At 51.8% G+C, this 20,557-nt stretch overlaps 2 protein-coding genes across 53 annotated transcripts in view; one reads left to right on the plus strand and one right to left on the minus strand.

Moving 5' to 3' along the window:
• Nucleotides 1-4,157: 4,157 nt before the first annotated feature.
• Zfp574 (zinc finger protein 574) lies at nucleotides 4,158-9,441 on the plus strand. Of its 3 annotated transcripts, none has more exons than XM_087554971.1 (2): nucleotides 4,158-4,375; nucleotides 6,480-9,441. In XM_087554971.1, exon 2 carries the CDS (start codon nucleotides 6,500-6,502, stop codon nucleotides 9,194-9,196), a length of 2,697 nt encoding a protein of 898 aa, XP_087411097.1. In that variant the 5' UTR covers nucleotides 4,158-4,375; nucleotides 6,480-6,499; the 3' UTR covers nucleotides 9,197-9,441. The 3 variants fall into 3 exon arrangements, with proteins under 3 accessions (XP_087411097.1, NP_001019429.1, XP_087411105.1); NM_001024258.1 differs by having other exon boundaries at nucleotides 4,178-4,279; XM_087554979.1 differs by lacking the exon at nucleotides 4,158-4,375 and adding an exon at nucleotides 4,443-4,595.
• A 4,674-nt stretch (nucleotides 9,442-14,115) lies between these two features.
• The window catches only part of Pou2f2 (POU class 2 homeobox 2), an 87,426-nt gene continuing 80,984 nt past the window's right edge, over nucleotides 14,116-20,557 (minus strand). For 25 of the 50 annotated variants that reach the window (XM_087585159.1, XM_087585017.1, XM_087584830.1 and 22 more), the window contains 2 exons: nucleotides 19,912-20,113; nucleotides 17,544-19,436 (listed from right to left, as the gene is read on the minus strand). In XM_087585159.1, coding sequence (XP_087441285.1) covers nucleotides 19,397-19,436; nucleotides 19,912-20,113 — 242 coding nt within the window. In that variant the 3' untranslated portion in view covers nucleotides 17,544-19,396. 50 annotated transcript variants of the gene reach the window in all.

A 20,557-nucleotide genomic window follows, 5' to 3' on the forward strand; every position in this document is an offset into this window, starting at 1 on the left:
GAGAGACTACAGAGATGGAAAAAATGCAGAGAAACAGAAAGACAGCCATCAAGACCCTCGAGAGGTGGGCCAAGGCCCACAAACTACCCAAGGCCAAGGACAGGGAAAAGCCAAACATAAAAAGCAAGCCACATGAGGACAAGAGAACAGCATATAGGACACAGAGGTGTCTGAAGGTGGGGAGGCCAGAGACAGAGGTTAGAAGACACAGAAAGGTTCCTCAGAATAGGGAGTCAGCCATACACAGAAGGGGCAACCAGGAAGCATACACAGAGCCCAGAAAGCAAGGAGAGGTCTCCTAATGGAGATGGTCCCATGGGTACAGGAGACCCACAGACACCAGAGGCCCACTGAAGCAGGCACAGCAAGCTGGTGGAAATGGAACTGGAAAGAGAGGCTGAAGATGCTGAGGGGAGGAGGGTGGGGATTCTTCTTTGTGCCCAGAGAACTCCTGGGGACCTGTGGTGATGAGTAGGAAGCTAGAAGAGGCCCTTATCTTCTAGTCACCTGAGCAGTGAGGCAGTGGGAAGGGGTGACAAAGTGGCAGAGCTGAGAGGAGCCCTCTCTTAAGGAATACTGCTGTCTCCCTGAGGGAGCCCAGAAGGCCAGGGGGATGGAACAGAGAATCGACACAGATCTTCAAGTGGGGGTGGGTGGCGCAGGGCTGGGGGTGAAATTTGGGGGGGGAAGGAACATGACAGTTGGCGCTGAAGGCTGAGCCCGTGACTCACCACCACCCCCATGCTCGTGATGGGGAGGAGACACTGACACTCTCACGTGCAGCCCCCAGCACATGTGACCACATGCCTCGCACACACAGTTGGCACGTGGCAACTCAGAGTATAGCAGGTCTAGCTTGGTGAGGCTCTGACTTTGTGGGACATGCAACATGTGACACATGCATCTGATCCTGTAGGACCACCAATCTTGTATATACCTCTTTGTCCTTCTAGGGCTAACATCTACAGTCTCCTTAACACCCACACTCAGCTCTAGCCAAGCCTGAGGCCAGGATTGCATGCCTGCCTCTATATCTTTGCTGATCCAGGGATGGCATCATCTACCCTCTCTAAATATCATCTGTCCCAAAAGGTCCAGTCCAGTGCTACCACCGACACAATGTCTGTGCAGGGAAAGGACCTAGCCAGCCCAAATTAAGTTGGTATGCCCAAACAGGTTTATAGAGAGGAGCCTGAGAAGCTAAGCTGAGACCTCAAGAGGGAAAAGGAGGCCTCAGCAGGGACAAAACACTACCTGCAAGCCCAGAGCTTGCCAAAGCTCAGCATGGTTTGCACTTTGGCTCCTACACAAGTGACTTCACCCCAAGGGCAAACCCAGACTACACTAAGCAAAAAGCTAGGCCCAGACCTTAGAGCTCACTACCTCCCACCAACTGGTTTATTTACCTTAATCTTTTATTTTAAAAACTGCTGTCTCGGGGTTGGGGATGTAGCTCAGTGGTAGAGCACTTGCCTAGCAAGCACAAGGCCCTGGGTTCGGTCCCCAGCTCCAAAAAAAAAAAAAGAAAAAAAAACAAAACAAAAAACAAAACCCTGCTGTCTCCCCCACCCCCACCCCCATCCTGTGCTTTGCTCTTCCTAAAGTCAACCATTTACCCTATGACCCCAAACAATCCACCCACCAGGAAATTGAGCATTGGGACCTAGGCAGTCATCTCCCCGGGGTGGAAAGATGGCTTTCTTCTCTTCCCATGGGGACTTGGACACATGACTTCTCTGAACCTGTTTCTTAGCACCTCATGGTAACTGTCTCTAAGAGGATTGGTAGAATTAAGTAATTCATGGAAAACACAAGATAGAACGCCCATTGTCATTTAACACACTCAGATGTCAGCTACCACTAGGCACCTTGAGATACTAATCAGGTACTAAAAATAAGTCCTCCAGCCAAGTGTCCAGCCTGGACTACATAGTTTCAGGGCAGTCAGGGTTACATAGAGACGCTGTCTCAAAAATTAATTTCTATATAAGTGTTTACTTAGTGTCTCACAACCCTGGGACAAAGACTACCTACCAGCCCTTTTTCAGAGGTAAACAAACTGAGACAGAGTGGAGTTGTTTTGCCCAAAGTCACAGCTAGGAAGTGTCAGGGCCAGGATACAGGCTAAGAAGCCTAGTTGGAACACGTAGGCGTACTTGTTAGGGAGTCTATTGAGACGTTAGGACAGGGGTTGGGGATTTAGCTCAGTGGTAGAGCTCTTGCCTAGCAAGCGCAAGGCCCTGGCTTCGGTCCCCAGCTCCGAAAAAAAGGAAAAAAAAAAAAAAAAAAAGAGAGAGAGAGAGAGAGAGAAGTTAGGACAACCAGTTAAGACATCAAAAGGAGGGCACACAAAAGGTGGCACCTGGAGAGTCAGACCTACCTATGGTTCTGTGTTCAATCCCCTCATAATTTTTTGGGCTTCAGTCGGGGAAATGAGAAATGGAGTTTGACCAGATACACCTCTGATTGCTCCCTTAACCTTGGCTTCAAAAAGGAGTTTCCAGAAAACTATAGCGTATTTGTGTGGAGTCCAAATATAGATATGGACATCTTCAGTCACTCAACACCATATTATATTCAGGCGTGTGTGTGTGTGTGTGTGTGTGTGTGTGTGTGTGTGTGTACACACAAATCATGGTATGTGCAGAAGTCAGAGGGCAACTTTCAGGAGTGAGTTCTCTCCTTCTACCTTGTAGATCCCAGGGACAAAACTCAGCACCAGGCGTTGCAAGTGCCTTCACAAGTTGAACCATCTCACTGGCTCTCCACTTACTGTTTGTTCTTTGAAGATGGGGTATGTAACCCCAGCTGGCCTCGAATGCCGTGTAGTCCAGACTGGCCTTTTAATTCTGAGAAATGTCAGCCTCCTCATTATTGTTGGGACAAGGTCTCTCACTGAACCTGGAGCTCACCAACTCAGCTAGGTTGACTAAACGGCAAGCTCCAGGGATCTGATCTGTAGTTCACCTCCACCCCAGTGCTATAACAGAAGCACCATGGACCTCTTTTACGTGGGTGCTGAGGATCCGAACTCAGGTCCTCTTGGTTTGCAGTCCAAGCCCCTCTGAAAACATGTCCAACGGTGTTAGACAACCAACTCCCAAAGCAGAGACTGTATTTTCCAGAGTCTGTTCTCTCCTTCCACCTTGTGGATCCCAGAGTCAAAAGTCCAGATCAGGCTTAGCATGTGGCTTTACGAGCTGAACCATCTCTTTGGCTCTCCACTTTATTTTTGTTTGTTTGCTTTCTGAAGCCAGGGTCTCTCATAACCTGGAAATTCATGTGTTTCCATGGAGTCCTTCCCATGCCTAGGGGTCCTGAACTAACAGGAGAGGCGGAGTCAGGCAAACCTGAGGCCAGCCTGTTCACATAGTGGGACCCTATCTCAAACAAAACATGAACGACTGACTCGATCCCTACAAATCGGATAAACTTTTTCTTCCAAAGGACCTTACTAATGGAGCTTTTCCCTTTTCCTTCCATTTCCCACTTCTTGTCATGTTCTTTAGGTTTTCTTCTAACATCTTGTTTCCATCCAGAATTCATCCTCATTTTCCCCTTTCATCCTCTTAATAGAAAAAAAAGTCTTAAGCCGTGTTTTGCCCCTTTCACTGTGTGACTGCTGTTGCTTGGTTTCCTCTCCCATTCTCGTTGAGTGGTGTTTCTTCCCCCACCCCCCCACCCCCCACTGGCCCTAGGGTTTCTTGGACTGTAATTCGCCGGCCCTCAGGGAACTGCACGTCTCTACATCCCACACTGCCCAAATCCCCTACGCCGACGTTTGCCAGGCGCCTCCAAGATGGCGCCTACAGCTTCGTCCCGCCTCCCGACGTCATCGCGCCGCTCTCGGCTCAGCACTGCCCTTTCAAGCCATCAAAGGCGGAGTCCAAGAAGAGGTGGAAGAGGAAGAACCTCCAGGGAGGCTTAAGGAGGCGGGCACTATCCACTTGGAGGCCGACCAGTGAGGGAATATTGCTAGAGGATTGGCTAAGTTCTGCATGATTCCGCCCCTCCTTACTATTGGCCGAGGCTTCAGAAATTTGAGCATCGATTGGTCTAACGACAGGGGCAAGCAGTCGATGATTGGGCGCACTGTGCAGTCTGCGCAGCCGCCCAGGCGGAAGGTGGGAGGGGCGACGTTGAGGGCGGTCTAGGGTGAGAGCGAGGCTGTGGAGCAGGCGAGACGACGGGCCCTAGAGAGGACGCGGCGCTAGAGTGGCGGTGCAAAGGGAGCTACAGCCCGCGGCCCGGCCTGGGGCCGGCGAGACAGCCCAGGCGGGTGAGTTCCCGCGGGAGCGCAGAGGTCGGGCCCCACCCGGCGGCTTGCCGGTGTCATTCGGCCTGCACGCTGAAGGCCTGAAGGATCGAGTCCCGGGTGCGGAGAGCGGAGCGGCCGTTGGCCGCCGGGCGCGCGGGCCGGGCGGGGGCCGTGCCGGGGCGGCGGGTGGGATAGGTGAACTGGAGTTGAGTGTGGGGCTGAGTGAGGAGGGGCAGGGCTCGGGCTGCAGGCCGGAGGCCGACCTTGGCGGGAAGGGGAGGTCCCAGAGCTGCCTCGCCGGAGGGCTCTCTGATTGCATGGGGTATCCGGGCCACGGGTGGGTGAGCTGGGATGGGTCCAGGATCGAAAGACGGTTAGAGGACTCTTGGGTGCCGGGGTGGGGAGCTGGCCCGAGAAGGGAGGCAATTAATGCAGGGAGGAAAATCGATTTGTGCCTGGAAAGAACTGAGGCAGAGAAGAGGTTTTTGAGGTATCTTTAGAGCGAAGGGAGAGATCGAGTGTGGAAAACGGAGTTATGCTGACATGAAAGGCCAATAAACGCGTGAAAGTTGGGGTTCCAATACCCTGGAAAGTGTTGACAGCAATCTTTATATTCTTTATTATTTTATCTTTATTTTTATCTTTATATCCTATAATTCTCCAGAGGTTGAGTTGGAAGGGAGGGATTGTTTTGTCTTAGGTATAGGTAAGTAGGCCAAAGTGAATTTTTGGGCAATCCTGGGTGTAGTTGGAGAGACCAAGAGACGTTTGCTACAGAGTAGTCTAGGAATTTGGGGTGTACTATTACTGATAACTTTGGGGGCCTGGGTATCCCCAAAGTTGAATGCTGGTGAGAAGTAGAAGTATGAAAAGGGTCTTTTTTTGCAGTGTTCGAGTACAGATGGGGCTTCCAAGTGACAGGCCTTGGAAACCCTGAGTGAGATAGGTGGAAGGTTAAGCTTTGGTGAAGGATGGGGCTGGCTGTTCCTGGACAAGAGTACCACAAAGGAGAAATTCAGTTTGTATGGAATAGGGATCAAAGTTCCTGGAGTGGGTTAGGGTAGATTTGGGTCTGTTCTCAGAGAAAAGGTTTAGGTTGATATTCTGAAGGGGGGTTTTCAGCTGAATTCATTAAAGCTGCCCTGCAGCCTTTATGCAAAAAGGGGTGGTGTGGTTGGGGAGGGGGCACACAGTCATTCCTAGATAAGTTATGGTGGCCTCAAGAAAGGAGTCAAGTCAATGTGAATAGATGACAGGGTGCTCGGAATTAGCACAGCATACTCAGTCTTGATGGAGAGAAAAGGTGAATACTCTAGGTGCATGTCAGAAGGGCGGGGATCTGGCTGTGAAGGGTTAGGCTTTGGTGGAGATCTCCCTTCCAGGTAAAGGTTAATGGTGTGGTAGGTCTTTTTCCTTTTTGGTTTTTCAAGGTAGGATTTCTCTTTGTGACAGCCCTGGCTGTCCTGGAACTCACTCTGTTGACCAGCTTTGGCCTTGAACTCAGAGATCCTCCTGCCTCTGCCCTAGAGGGCTGGGATTAAAATAGTGAACTGCCCAGCTGAGGAGGTCTTGATATGCTTAGTTTGAACCAGTTTTAAGAGTCTGAGTATCAGGAAGCAGCTAAGGTGGGACAGTGTGGAGATGGGTTAGGTTGGTGAGAGAATATTTGGTAGCCGGGTAATGGGAGGATTGGGTAGCAAGAGGAGGGCTCAGACCACCAGTGCTTGGACACTGGTCTGAGTGTGAAAAGGAGTTTGTGAGCCTGCGAGAAGGCAGAGTCTGCAGGAGTGCAGCTGGAGGAGCAGGCCACATGAGTGTTTGATGACTCTGAGGAGCTTGGAAAGGAATACTGTCCTGTGCAGTGTAAGGAGTCAGAGGAAGTCTGTTGGAAGGAACAGGCTCCTGTGGTGGACGGGGCCTTGGGGACCTGTGCTGAGGTATGGGAAGTGGAGAGGATCAGAGAAGTTGTAGGATCTGCTGAGTGGAGTTCGATGCAAGTTAAATGAGCTGGGAGGTTTGGAATAGAGTCCCTGGAAGAGACCATTGGAGAAATTTGTGTTGGCTGCCCTATGTTCAGGAAAGGAGGATTAGGTAGGGCATTGGAGCAGAAAAATGCAATCAAGAAGTGAGAGGAAAAAATATCTGAGGTATTAGGTGGCAGTGAGAAAGGGATAGGCCTGCCCTGGGGGAATTGACTTGTCCCTGCCTTCCCTTCTCTCAGCCCAGGGCCTTGCTGCTGCCATGACTGAAGAGAGTGAAGAAACGGTCTTGTATATTGAGCACCGCTATGTCTGCTCTGAGTGCAACCAGCTCTATGGATCCTTGGAGGAGGTGCTTGTGCACCAGAACTCCCATGTGCCCCAGCAGCACTTTGAGCTGGTGGGCGTGGCTGACCCTGGAGTCACAGTGGCCACAGAGGCCACTTCAGGTACAGGCCTATATCAGACCCTCATACAGGAGAGCCAGTACCAGTGTCTCGAGTGTGGGCAGCTTCTCCTGTCACCCAGCCAGCTCCTGGAGCACCAAGAGCTGCACCTGAAGATGATGGCACCCCAGGAGGCAGTACCAGCTGAGCCACCACCCAAGGTGCCCCCCTTGAGCTCCAGCACCATCCACTATGAGTGTGTGGACTGTAAGGCTCTGTTCGCCAGCCAAGAGATGTGGCTGAGCCATCGGCAGACGCATCTCAGGGCCACACCCAACAAGGCTCCTGCCCCTGTTGTCTTGGGGTCTCCAGTTGTCTTGGGCCCCCCTGTGGGCCAGGCCCGAGTAGCTGTGGAACATTCGTACCGAAAAGCAGAAGAGGGTGGGGAGGGGGCAGCTGTCCCATCTGTGGCTGCTGCCACTGAGATGGTGACAGAGGTGGAACTGCTCCTCTACAAATGCTCTGAGTGCTCCCAGCTCTTCCAGATGCCAGCTGACTTCCTGGAACATCAGGCCACCCACTTCCCTGCTCCTGTCCCAGAGGCCGAGGAGCCTGCCACCCAGCAGGAAACTCTGGTCCCCTCACCCACTGAGGCGGCAGTATCTCAGCCTGACCCCCTGCCAGCCTCTGATCACAGTTATGAGCTGCGTAACGAGCTGAGAAATGGGGAGGCCATGGGGCGAGATCGCCGTGGGCGGAAGCCCCGGAGGAGCAGCAGTGGAGAGTCGGGTGCCACCCAGGAACTGTTTTGCTCAGCCTGTGACCAGATCTTTCTCTCACCCCACCAGCTGCAACAGCACCTTCGGAGTCACCGGGAGGGTGTTTTTAAGTGTCCCCTGTGCAGTCGTGTCTTCCCCAGCCCTTCTAGTCTGGACCAACACCTTGGTGACCATAGCAGTGAGTCACATTTTCTGTGTGTGGACTGTGGCCTAGCTTTTGGCACAGAAGCTCTCCTCCTGGCCCACCGTCGAGCCCATACCCCGAACCCTCTGCATTCATGTCCCTGTGGGAAGACCTTTGTTAACCTCACCAAGTTCCTTTATCACCGGCGTACCCATGGAGCAGGAGGTGTCCCTTTGCCCACAACACCAGTTCCACCAGAGGAGCCTGCTATCAGCTTTCCTGAGCCGGCCCCTGCAGAGACTGGAGAGCTAGAGGCCCCGGAGCTCCCTGTATCTGAGGAGAGTTCAGCTGAGCCTGCAGCTCCAGGCACTTACCGCTGCCTCCTGTGTAGCCGGGAGTTTAGTAAGGCATTGCAGCTGACCCGGCACCAGCGTTTTGTGCACCGGCTGGAGCGGCGCCATAAATGCAGCATTTGTGGCAAGATGTTCAAGAAGAAGTCTCACGTGCGGAACCATCTGCGTACACACACAGGGGAACGGCCCTTCCCCTGCCCTGACTGCTCTAAACCTTTCAACTCACCAGCCAACCTGGCACGGCACCGGCTGACACACACAGGGGAGCGGCCCTATCGCTGTGGGGACTGTGGCAAGGCTTTCACTCAGAGCTCTACTTTGAGGCAGCATCGCCTGGTGCATGCCCAGCATTTCCCCTACCGCTGCCAGGAGTGTGGAGTACGTTTTCACCGCCCTTACCGCCTGCTCATGCACCGCTACCACCACACAGGCGAGTACCCCTACAAATGTCGGGAGTGCCCCCGCTCCTTCTTGCTGCGCCGGCTGCTAGAGGTCCACCAGCTTGTGGTCCATGCTGGGCGACAGCCCCACCGCTGCCCGTCCTGTGGGGCTGCCTTCCCCTCGTCACTACGGCTTCGTGAGCATCGCTGTGCGGCTGCTGCCGCCCAGGCCCCACGGCGCTTTGAGTGTGGCACCTGCGGCAAGAAAGTGGGCTCTGCTGCTCGCCTGCAGGCACATGAAGCTGCCCACGCTGCTGCAGGTCCTGGAGAGGTCTTGGCTAAGGAGCCTCCGGCTCCCCGGGCCGCAAGGGCCACTCGCACACCAGTTGCTCCCTCTCCAACAGCCCTTGGTGGTACAACCTCTGCTGCCCCTGCAGCCCCTGCCCGGCGCCGGGGTCTGGAATGCAGTGAGTGCAAGAAGCTCTTCAGCACGGAGACATCACTGCAGGTCCATCGGCGCATCCACACAGGCGAGCGGCCATACCCGTGCCCAGACTGTGGCAAGGCCTTCCGCCAGAGTACCCATCTGAAAGACCACAGGCGCTTGCACACAGGCGAGCGGCCCTTTGCTTGCGAAGTGTGTGGCAAGGCCTTTGCCATCTCCATGCGCCTGGCAGAACATCGACGCATCCACACGGGTGAACGACCCTACTCCTGCCCTGACTGTGGCAAGAGCTACCGCTCCTTCTCCAATCTCTGGAAACACCGCAAGACTCACCAGCAGCAGCATCAGGCAGCAGTGCGGCAGCAGCTGGCAGAGGCCGAGGCTGCTGTGGGCCTGGCTGTGATGGAAACTGCAGTGGAGGCTCTGCCCCTTGTGGAGGCCATTGAGATCTACCCTCTAGCTGAAGCGGATGGGGTCCAGATCAGTGGCTAACTGGCCCCCATTTTTCTCTTCAGCATCACCAAGCCCTGGTGCTGAAGGCCCTCCAACAGCCCCTGAAAACCTATGTACATATTGTAGCCCTCTCTCCTCTCCACCACCACATGAGTTCTGTAACTGATTTTTTTTTTGAGGGGGTTGCTCTGGAGTCCTTGATATGTAAAGGACCCTTCTCCCCATCTTCCACCTGTTTGGTGGTCTCCAAATGAAGCAGTCAATAAAGACTGATTGGACATTTATGCTCTTTGTCAGGTAGCTGTGTAAGGTAGATTTGGAGGGTCATGAGGCCAGGCAATAGATCTGACTTCAGGCTGCATTCCTAGTGCCCAGATAGAACTTGGCAGATAGTAACAGTTTGCTGGATAGAAGAGAGGGCAGCCTGAGTCTGGGGCATGGATCTTTGAAACCAACCTCTTTTGGCAGATGAAAGCAGTGTGTCTTGCCACTAGAGGTCCCCAAAGCCTGAGGAAAATCTTGAAGCACTTTGTGGCTTTGGGGCTGGGGTGGGTAAAATCAAACTATAGAGAAACATTGGTGTGCTTCTCAGCCTGGCCCTCCAGGTCCATCTGATGTGGGTCACATCTGCAAAGCCATCAGTATTTCTCAAACTAGATCCCTGAGGACAGTCAGACTTTCGTCAGGCACGAAGGGGAACAGTGGCGGAGGGGAGTTCCTGGGGCCTCTACCTAGTAGCTGAGTTTGAAGTTGTGAGTATTAAGGACTAGAGTAGGGGGGCTGGGGATTTAGCTCAGTGGTAGAGCGCTTACCTAGGAAGCGCAAGGCCCTGGGTTCGGTCCCCAGCTCCGAAAAAAAGAACCAAAAAAAAAAAAAAAAAAAAAAAAAAAAGGACTAGAGTAGGAAGTTCCTTTGGTGGTTTCCCTGCCACCTCCCCGTACAAAGCTGTATCTCAGCCAGTAGATACTTACTGTAGGAAGAGAGTGATGGACTGAGTATTCTCCCAACTCACCCCACATCTATACACCCTGGATCTCTCACATGTTGAGCAAACACATAACCACAAAGCCGTGTCCCAGTCTTATATTTGAGGTCAGGTTTGCTGATTGCCCAGACCTCAGGCTTACTATATCCTAGGCAGGGTTTGAACTTGGCGGTCCTGTCTCAGTCTCTTGAAGAGTTAAGATGACAGGCCTGTGCCTTCGGGTTATTTTGAGTAGCATTCCAACTTAACCCTACAGAGGAGGCCTCTGGCATGTGACTAGGTGACAGTTTGGCCCAGGGCAGAGCTTGGAATCTTGTTTCATTTAGTTTAAGCATCCATATTCTGTGCTTCCTGTTACAAGGTCTTTCCCAACAAAAGAATGGAAGTGACCTGGTGGGGGTGTGTATTTGTGTTGCCTCTGAAACCCCTTATGCTCCTATACTCATGGAAAGGAACAGCTTGAAAGATAAAAAGAACTTGGGGTCAGAAGGCCTTAGATTGAGCATGCGTATTATCCTGTGCCTAGATAGGTTGCTCGGGTGAGAAGGAAGAGATGAGGCTACACAGGCGGTAAGGTTCTTGACCCATCCTCCTGCTTTTTATGTCCTTATTTCAAAAAACAGCTGGAGAGATGGCTCAGCTGTTAAGAGCACTGGCTGCCCTTCCAGAGGTCCTGAGTTCAAATCCCAGCAACCACATGGAGGCTCACAACCATCTGTAGTGAAATATTGGGCCCTCTTCTAGCTTGCAGGTGTACATGCAGATACATTAAATAAACTTTTTAAAAAGCACCTGTTGGGCTGGAGAGATGGCTCAGCGGTTAAGAGCACCCGACTACTCTTCCAGAGCTCCTGAGTTCAATTCCCAGCAACCACATGGTGGCTCACAACCATCTGTAAAGAGATCCGATGCCCTCTTCTGATGTATCTGAAGACAGCTACAGTGTACTTATATATAATAAATGAATAAATCTTAAAAATCTTAAAAAAAAAAAAAAAGCACCTGTTACGACCTGGCAATAGGGTCTTGCCACAGAAAGCTTATGACCTTCCTTGGATTCTCTAGAACTCATGATGGAACTGACTCCCAAAAGTCCTTTGACCTCTGCCCATGCACTGTGCACCATGGCCTGCATGCTCCTGCAGTCACACAGGGATGAATGTTAAAGAAGTACCTACAGGCTCCCTCACAGATCTTACGATTCTCCTATGCAGTTGATTTTCCACTTAGGATTTCTCAGTCATGGCCACCCTCTTGAGTCTGCCCTGCAGGGAAGACATGAGCCACAAACCAAAGTGCTAGGTCCTCCCCAGGAACAAAAGGGTACACGTGACCCAAGCTCCCCTTTGGAAGATCTATCTACTGAACAAGCCATCTCAAGGATTAGGATAGTAAGGTCCTTTATCCTTGCAACACTGGATGAAAAGCAACTGGGAAGGAACAGGAATGGGGAAACCATGAGGAAGCTGATAGATTAAGGCCACAATATTAAGGTGTTTGGGGCAGAGATTAACCCCTGACAGTGGAATGACCATCTTTCATTGGAGCCTTAAAAACAAATCTGGGCACTCCTGAGGCAGAGGCAGGCGCATCTCAGAGTTTGAGGCTACCCTGGTCTACAGAGCAAGTTCCAGGACAACCAGGGTTACACAAAGAAACCCTGTCTTGAAGAAAATACAGACCAAAACAAAACAAAAACTGACCAGAAAGGTGTTCCAAAGGACCCTTGTTGGGTAGCTTTCAACTGCCTGTAACTCCAGCTCTAAGAGGTCAGATGCCCTCTTGCATCTGGGCGCACACAAGTGGTAAACACAGACACGTGTATGCCTAAAAAGACAGTTGACCAACCCCCTGAGAAATACACAAATTGAGCGGATGCATCAACGTTGGCTATGACCCCTGCTAAAACATTGATGACCTTTTGAGTCAGTCCCTAAAGAAAGATAATACCTTTCTACTGGACAGACAAGTTCCCAAACTCAGTGGCTGTTTGATACTCCTCCCTAGATAGCATCCAGCCAGCGCATCCAAGAACAATCCAGGAACCTGTATTGTGCAAGCAACTCTTAACAAAAGTGACCTGGGGCCCTTTTAAGGAAGGCTTACCTAATACTTTCCCTTTGTGAGGAAGGATTGTGTGTGGCCCAGGCTACCTCTGCTGGGATTGCCAGCCTGTGTCATCTCACCCAGCTGCCTTGCCTACTTTAGAAGTTGCAGAAACAAAGTAAGCAAGGGAATAGAACGCTGTCCCACTGGTGGCTTGTAACACTTGGCAAAAGCCAGCTAAGTAGACAGGGCATGTTGAGAAGAGCCTGCATGTTATTGTGCTCCAGGTAGGTGTGTAGTGGTTTCAAAACCAGAGTGCTGTGTGTGCGTGTGCCGCAGGACAGTCTATGGTTCTAACTGCAGCCCCTTGAAGGCTGATGAAGATCTTCCTCCTCAACTATTACTGATTTAAAGGCTTTTTCTTTAATGATTCTGAGGATGAAACCCAGGGCCTGAGCTCATCCACAGTTCTACTTTTTGTCCCCTTTCAATCTTGCCCAAACCATGCACCATGCACTACTTTTCAAAGTGTCTAAGGCTCTCTCCCACTAATTTCTCTGATCTTCAGCCTCTCTTTTTTATCGGACCTCCTGGGTCCCAGCACCTGTGTGCCAGACAGGACATAACAAGGACAAAGGAAACCTAGTGGCTCTCTGCAGAATGTTTAAAGGCCAGTTCTGATTCTCAGTGGTAACATCTAGGAGTTACCCAGCCATGACCTGTGAAGTTACTACTGCAAGTGACATGTTCAAGATGGCAGGATGATTTGAGTTGATGTCCCTCTAAGGAGGTGCATACATTGTATCAATCAGACTTCAGAGTCTGGGGATTGAATCCCAGGACCTTGTACACTCACTAATGATGTACCCTTAGGCCCCTCACCTTTTTGAACCAAGCCTTACTAGATTTGCTTCAAATCCTCAGTCTTCCAGTCTCATGTACTTTTATATTTACTTTTGAGACCAGATCTTATGCACCCATGTTAGTCTCTTACATAGCCAAAACTGATCTTGAACTCCTGTCTCTGCCTCCCCAGTACTAGGAGTAGAAGTGTGTGTCCCCAGAATGGCTTAGATTTACCAATCCCCCCTCCCCTTTTTATTGTGTTTCGTGTTGCATGTGCATGTGGAAGCTTGATGGCAGTCTCAGCTGTTGTCCTCAGAAACTCCTTTGAGACAGGGTCTCTCACTGCCCTCCCCTGAAGTTCACCAATGGTGCTATACAGGCGGCTATCCTCTCCTGAGACATCCACCTCTCTCCACTCTCCCAGCCCCTAATGCTGGGATTCCAAGGTCATCAGCATGCCAGGCGTTTTTACACGAATTCTGGGGCTCTAACTCAGGTCCTTGCACTTCAGTGCAAACACAAGCAGTTTATTGTGTGAACTCTCTGTTCAACCTGTTGTCAACTCTGGTTTTGAAGGTCTTAGTTCCCTTTGGGGAACACATGGGTAGGACATGGGCAGTATTGGCTGGTTTCCTGGCTTCTTGGTTCTTACTGAAGACTGTATGCTAGAGAGCTATCTGTTCTAAGCATTATCTATCTACCCATCCATCCATCCATTTATCCATCTATATATGTATGGCTACAGTGAGACCCAGCTCGTGGTTGTGGGCCACCATGTGGTTGCAAGGAGGAAAAGATTTGAACTCAGGACTGGAGGAGCAGCCAGTGTCCTTAACCACTGAGCTATCTCTCCAGCCCCATCTTTGAAGACATTAAGCCTACGTTGGCCTTGTACTGTAACTCAAAACTAGCTTGGTGCTCAAGGCAGTCCTCATGCTTCAGCCCTTCAAAGCCTGGGCTCACAGGGCCACACAACCATTCTTGATCCTGTATTTAAACAGAGCAGTCTTCCCCTTCCCCACCCTGATCTTAACTCCCAGGACACAGGAGGCCAAAGGACACCAGACAACGTTTCTCTCTGTACAGTTTTTAGTTTTTTATTTTTTTGATGTTTGTGGTTCAGATGAATGACACAAGTTACAAAAACGGGGCCTTAAAAGAAGCACATTGTACAATGAACAAGCAGATTGAAGTTAAAAACACGGAAACACTAACCCGCTACCACAAGAAGAGACAGGGAAGGGATCTGGGAGGGGAGAGGAGGGGCTGCCAACACAGGGGTCTGACAACCAAAAGAGGAGCTACCTCGATGGGCCTGGAGGGAAGGCAGGTCACTCCAGGGCCCCCACCCTGACCCACTACTTACCATGGCTCCCCATTCCTGTCTCCACCTGGGCATTCAAGTGAGTTGGTGGGGGACAGCCTCACCAAAGGGTGGAGCCATCAGATCTTTACAAGGTAGCTGCTCACTCTGCCCTAGGGCCTTGGCCTTGGGAGGTGATTGTGGCTGTGGTGGGCTAATACCAGGAGCCAGGGTAGCTGATCAAAAGACCAGACCCCCAAAAATGCCTGCCCCCCTCCCCTGCCCGGCTATGATCCAAAGGACCTCTGTTCAGGAGAAGCCACTATCACCCTGCAATTACATAAATAAATAAATATTGAGCCCCTAGCCTTGGAGGACAGGTTGGGGGAAGGGCAGCAGGGCTAGAGAAGGGGGGCAGAGGAATGGGGGGTTCACAGACAAAGTAAGTAATTGTCTCCATCCCAGCAACACTTCTGGATTTTTTTTCCTTTGCTCCTTGTGTTTTTTAGGAAGGAGCTAACACCAAAGACAAATACTTAAAAATATACATTATTTTTTTCTTTTTCGCCTTTGTCATCATCGTCTTGCTTTGGAGACTGCTGAGGTCAAAGTTTAAACCGCACAAAAGAACCGCGGTTTGAAGTTTTTTGGGTTTTTTGTTTCTGTTTCCTTTTTTTGTTTTTTGTTTTCTTATTTTTTTTTTTGTTTTTTTCTTTTGTTTGTTTTTTGGTTCTTTTTTTTTTAAGTTTTTATTCTAACTTTTTTTTCTTTTTTTTTTTCCCAACGTATAAAAAGGTAGCGGAGTTGTCTGTGGTTTTTTTTTTTTTTTTTAATATTTTTTTTATTTTTTAAATGGTTAAATCTTTGGTTTGTTTCTTTTTCTCTTGGAGGCCTTTATCTCTCGCACTTGCCTTTCCCACTCAGAGACTGGTGGGGCCCGCGTGTCTCAATCTTGCACATTTGCCTCACTCAGTTCTTACTCGGGGTGAGAGGGAGAGAGGGGCACCCTGGGAACGAGCTGGATGAGAGAAGCTAAGCCAGGTTAACAGGTTGCCCCCGACTTGACTAGTCCCAGGCTGGAGCACCCCAGGGGGAGGGGCTTGGAGACCCCATACCTCACCCTCCCCTATTCACACCCCCAACCCTTTCCTCCTGCTTCTAGTCCCTACCCTGACCCCCAGAAGAACAGAGACGTGGTTTGGTTGCTGGCATTATTTATTTATTTTTGGCACAAAAGGCCCACCATCAAGGGCAGACCAGCCTCTCTCTCTTCCTCCCTTAAGCAGGGGTCAGGACTGGGAGAGGAAAAATTCAAAGCTTTCTCTTCCCTGGTCCACTCACCTCTCCCTCTGGCCCAGGCCCCTGGTCCACTACCTGTCATCCAAGCTGGCCCAGGGTCTCCCTCCCCACTCTACGTAAAGCTCCCTAGCCTTCCATCTCTCGCTCACACACAGACACACGGACACAGGCTCTGTACAGACCACAAAATAAAAACGATGAGATAGTTTTGTTTCCTGGAGTCGGAGACTGGGGTGACTGAAGTGAAAGGGGCAGCTGGGTGTGGGAGGGACTGGCAGTCCCCCATCACTTAGCCAAACCTGGCTCCCCCCAGCCCCTAGCCCCCAGCCCTGGCTGGCCCCCAGCCAACGATATTTGGTTTCTTTTCTTTTTTTTTTTTTTTTTTAACATTAAAGTTCTATGAGGTATTTGGTGCCTTATCTCGAGTCCTCGAAGGAGAGGGGCCCGGGGTGGGGGGAGACATGGGGCTCACCTGCCCCTCCCTCCCACCCTCCCACCCCCTTCCCGATATTTGGTTTCACAGCTGTAGTTAAAGCTTGGAATTTGGTTATTTCCTCCACCCCCCACCTCCCAGGAATTTTTTTGTTTTTCATTTCCCAGTGTGGAGGTTGGATGGGGAGGGTCCCCACCCCACCCCCGCTGCATGGGGGCCCCTCCACCAATGTCAGGGCATCTGCCCCATCCCTGCCCCTGCTTCCTCCTCTCTTTGCCCCACTCCCCTACACTATGGTGGGGACTTGATCAGGAAGAAGCAGGATGAATTGGGTGGTGGTGAGTCCCGGATTTTCTTAACTTTTTCCCCCCTTTTTTTTTTCTTTTTTTCTTTGTTTTTGGTCTAGAATCATAGTTTATGTCCGAGTCATCTCTGCCACGCCTTCCAGGCTGCCTGTCTTCTCCGAGGGTTGTTTGTTGTTCTGGTTTTAGTTCCTTCATTCTGCTGTGTTCAAATGTCTTCCTATCAGGTCAGGAGCCCTTGGGCCCCTCTGCACCCTTGGGTTGGGTCCAGGCCCTCTCGCTAGCCGCTTTCCAAGAAATTAAAATGGACAACTTCAGAGGTAGGGAGAGGGCGAGGTGGGGGGTGCGGTTCGGTGAAGATGCTTACATTCCAGCGAGGATGGGTGGATGAGGTGCCCGGTGCCTGGGTAGGAGGTGCAGCCACTCCACCAAGGGCTGGGCATGGCACCCAAGGCCCCGCATTGGCTGAGAATTAGTTTCTGCTGCCTCTGTAACCCAGCCTGACAGTTTTGTTCTGGGTGAGAGAAGGGAGACCAGAAGAAAAGAGAACGCTGAGGCCTGGGGGCTCTGGCTGCCTCTCCTCGGAGTGTCCAGGATGAAAAGGGGGACCCAGCTCTCCCCTTCCTCTGCCCCTGCCCAGCCAGGGGCAGGGGCCACTCTGATTTCAATGGCTCGCGTCCTTCACAGCAACACTTTGGTTTGGAGGAGAGATCAGAAAGGAGGTCAAGAGATATGACAGAAGAACAAAGGAAGAGAGGAGAGGAGAGAAACAAATAAAAAATCAGGGAATCAAACCACCCAACAGTTGGTTTTCCTTCGTCCATTCTTTTTGCTTCTCCTTTTTTTTTTTTTTTCTTTTAAAGCTTTTTCAGTTGATTGGCGGGGAGGGAGCTTGGGGCTCTTCACCCATGTCCCTGACATCCTCTCTCAGCCCCACCCACCCGCTTCCATCCACCCTGGCTGAGGGACAGGCCCCGCCCCAGCCGCACCCCACTCCAGCTTTCTGAAGACAACGACGTCCATGAGGTATTTGTGAAGAGAAAGAAGCGTCCATCATTCCATCCACCTAGGCAACCAAAGGCCTGGATCACTCTGCAGGGCTCATTCTTGTCTTGAAGAGTCCTCATCTTCTTTCCCATATATATATATATATCTATATATATATCTATAAATTCTTTTTTCTAGTTTTAATTTTATTGTTTGTTTGGTTTTCTGTTTTTGTTGGGTTTTTGTGTGTTTTTGTTTGTTTGTTTGGTTTGGGTTTTTTTGGTTCAAAACTTTGTTGGCCTCCATGATGGAAGGAGAGCATGGCGGCTCCTGGCAGCGGCTCCTCTGTCCACTGCTGAGATACGTCCAGAGCTAGGCAAATATAAGGTCCAGCCAAGACTCCTGGAGGTCTCGTGGGAGTGGTGGCCGCTTGCATGGGGAACCACAGGTCATGGTGATGTCACCACCACGCAGTCCCTGATGGAGATGCCATCCGGAGGAGTCCACCACTGGGCTGTGTGCGAGTGTGCATTGGAGGGTGGGGAGGGAAGGGGAAGGGAGAGGTATCTGCCAGTGTCGTAAGGGGCATAGGGTGGGCAGAATAAGGAGAGTTAATCTTTTTGGTTTCTGGTTAATGTGAAAGAACGTGAAGATCCCACGGGTAGGCACTGGAATATGATTTTTTTTTTTTTCAGGGAAACTGACAGACAGGATGGGAAGAAAGACAACTTGGATGCCCTCACCTCATCCCCCTTTGCTCGAGCCCACAACCTTCCCACAGGCTGGGGAGGAGGTAGACTCCAGAGCAGAAAGGTGACAGGGGCTGAGGAGGGGGCTTTTGAGAGCTGGAACTCGGCAAAAAAAAATGGCCTAGCCCACCCTTCAAAGGGAGAAAGGAAGGAGCAGAGGACAAAAATGTCCATTCCTAGGCCTTCCTCTGAACTCTCCCCAGGCTGGGGGTGCTGGGAGGGGGGTTTAAAGCAAGACCCCTGCCCTGTTGGGGAGAGCTGGGGGGCTGGGGAGAGGGAACACGTAGAATAGACACACATTCTGTTGAGCGCAACGCTAAAAACTCTGTACATCCTTTGGATGAAGCTACTGAGTATTTGGTGTAAGGTTGTTCGGGTCCTTTCTCTTTTACCTTCTGGAAAAGACCATTTGGTAGGTGGCTCTGGGCCCTGGGCCTCCTGCCCCAGGCAGTGCCTGTCTCTATTGGCCCAGGGCTGGGGCTGGGCCAGCACGCTGGCACATTCTCTGGTTCCTTCTCTGCCCACCCCCAGTGGGGTAAGGTTAGGAGTTGGTCCCACAGCCAGGGCTCTGCGGCATGAGGTCCGGCCTGCTGGAGGCCGCTCCGCTCCTGGCTGAGGGTTCTTATTTGGTGTCATAGCAGTGAGCACTCCAAGATCTGGCTCAAGACTGGTTTTTGGTTTGTTTGGTTTGGGGGTAGGGGTGTTTGGTTAGTTTGGAGGTGTTTTTTTGTTCATTTCTTTGTTTTTCTTCTCTGGTTCCTTTAGGGCAGCTGGTTTCTGTTGTGAACATTTTTTGGTTTTCTTTTTTGTTGGTTGGTTTCCTTTTGTTTGTTTGTTTGTTTGTTTGTTTTTGTTTTTGGTTGGATTTTTGGTCTTTTCCTCCTTTGTCACTCCTGCTCCGAGGATCCACTGTATCCCCCACCAGCCTCCTCACCCTCTCTTGGGCAGGGGACCAAGGTCAGGGGACTCAGAGGAGTAGGAGGGGAGGCATGGTGGGCTCTCACTCGGCCTTGGACCCTGCCTCGGGTCCCCCCGGGCCTCCAGAGGTCTGCGCTGCCACTTCACTGCAAGTGGAGGAGGAGGAGGAGGATGAAGACGAGGAGGAGAGGCCAGGAGACTTGCTGGAGATGGTCGCTGCCACAGCTGCAGCCGCTGCTGAGACCAGACCCACGCCTGGTGGGGCACTGAGCAGGGGCAGCCCGGTGTGGTTCAAGAAGAGAGGCGAGGTTACTAGGCTGGGGCTCCCTGGGGCCGCACCGGCTGCCCCCAGCACCAGGTTCCCGCTGCTATCAAGGCTGGTAAGGGGCAGGGTTCCACCAGAGGCCAGGGCTGGTGAGGAGAAAGAGAGGCTGAGCTGGAGGTACATCAGGCCAGGGAGACCTTGGCCTCTGTGGACCCTGCCTGAACAGCCCATCTCCTGTCTGTCCCACTGACTCCCAAGAAGCAGCACCCTCACACCTTCCCCGAAGACAGATGGTGATGAACAGGCGAGCAATGCAGTGAGCGGGAGGGCAGGATGGCATGGCTGGGGCAGCAATGGGGAGGGGGCCTCGAGGCCCAGGAGAGGGCAGGACTGGTGGCAATGGGGTGACATGAGGCAGCACGCACCTTGGATAGTGGCCAAAGGGTTGTTGCCCATGAGGGCTGGGCTCAGCCCCGAGCTCAACCCCACCATTGTGCTTCTGCAAGAGCAAAGCAGAGGCGTTAGCGGAGAGGGGCCGGGGGAGGAGCCCACGGCAGGACTGAGGTGCATCTCCCCACGCTGAAAGCTGCTGAGACCTCCCACTGGCAGCTGCACACTTACCCTGCGCTGGGGTTCAGGCCCGTCAAGCCGATAGCCGAGTGGCTGCCTTGAGGGCTCGGGTTTGTGCTGTTGGTGGTGGCCGGGGGTGGGGGAGTGACAGAGGGGATGGAATTGAGGGGGGGCGCGGCTCCGCCCCCACCGCCACCCCCTCCTGCTGTCCGGCTGGGATGGAGTGTCCCCACAGCTGAGGATAAGGTAGTAACTGCCAGGGAGAGACAGAAAGCAGTCTTCAGCTTCCTCTGGTCCCTTATCAAGAAAGTCAGGGTTATCTCTATTGTATACCCAGCGTCTCCTCCCAACCCTTCCCCAGAATCCTTGTGTCTCCATCCCATGATAGGAGATAATCTCAAAATAATCACGGGCACTGGCTGTCTGCAAACAGTGCCCAGACCATTTTAATGTGGACAAGAAATGGCTTGCCCAAGAGACTGAGTCCTATGACTCCCTCCAGGAGATGGAGATGAGTCGAGGCTACATCTGTGCTGTCGGACGATCAAGAGTGGCCAACTTGAGAGGGGTCACTGAGGGTCAAGTTGTGTCGATGGTGAACACACCAACCTCTCTGACCTTCAGTTCCCTCAAGGAAAATGGGACTAACTTCATGAGGCATATGAAGATTAAGTCAGTCCACATATTGTATGAAGGA

The sequence above is a fragment of the Rattus norvegicus genome, chromosome 1 (assembly GCF_021556685.1).
Source record: "Rattus norvegicus strain SHRSP/BbbUtx chromosome 1, alternate assembly SHRSP_T2T, whole genome shotgun sequence".
Classification (NCBI taxonomy): domain Eukaryota; kingdom Metazoa; phylum Chordata; class Mammalia; order Rodentia; family Muridae; genus Rattus; species Rattus norvegicus.

What these genes read in the sequence shown, in the direction of transcription:
- Zfp574 (XM_087554971.1), top strand. Translation starts at nt 6,500, where the DNA reads ATGACTGAAGAGAGTGAAGAAACGGTCTTGTATATTGAGCACCGCTAT.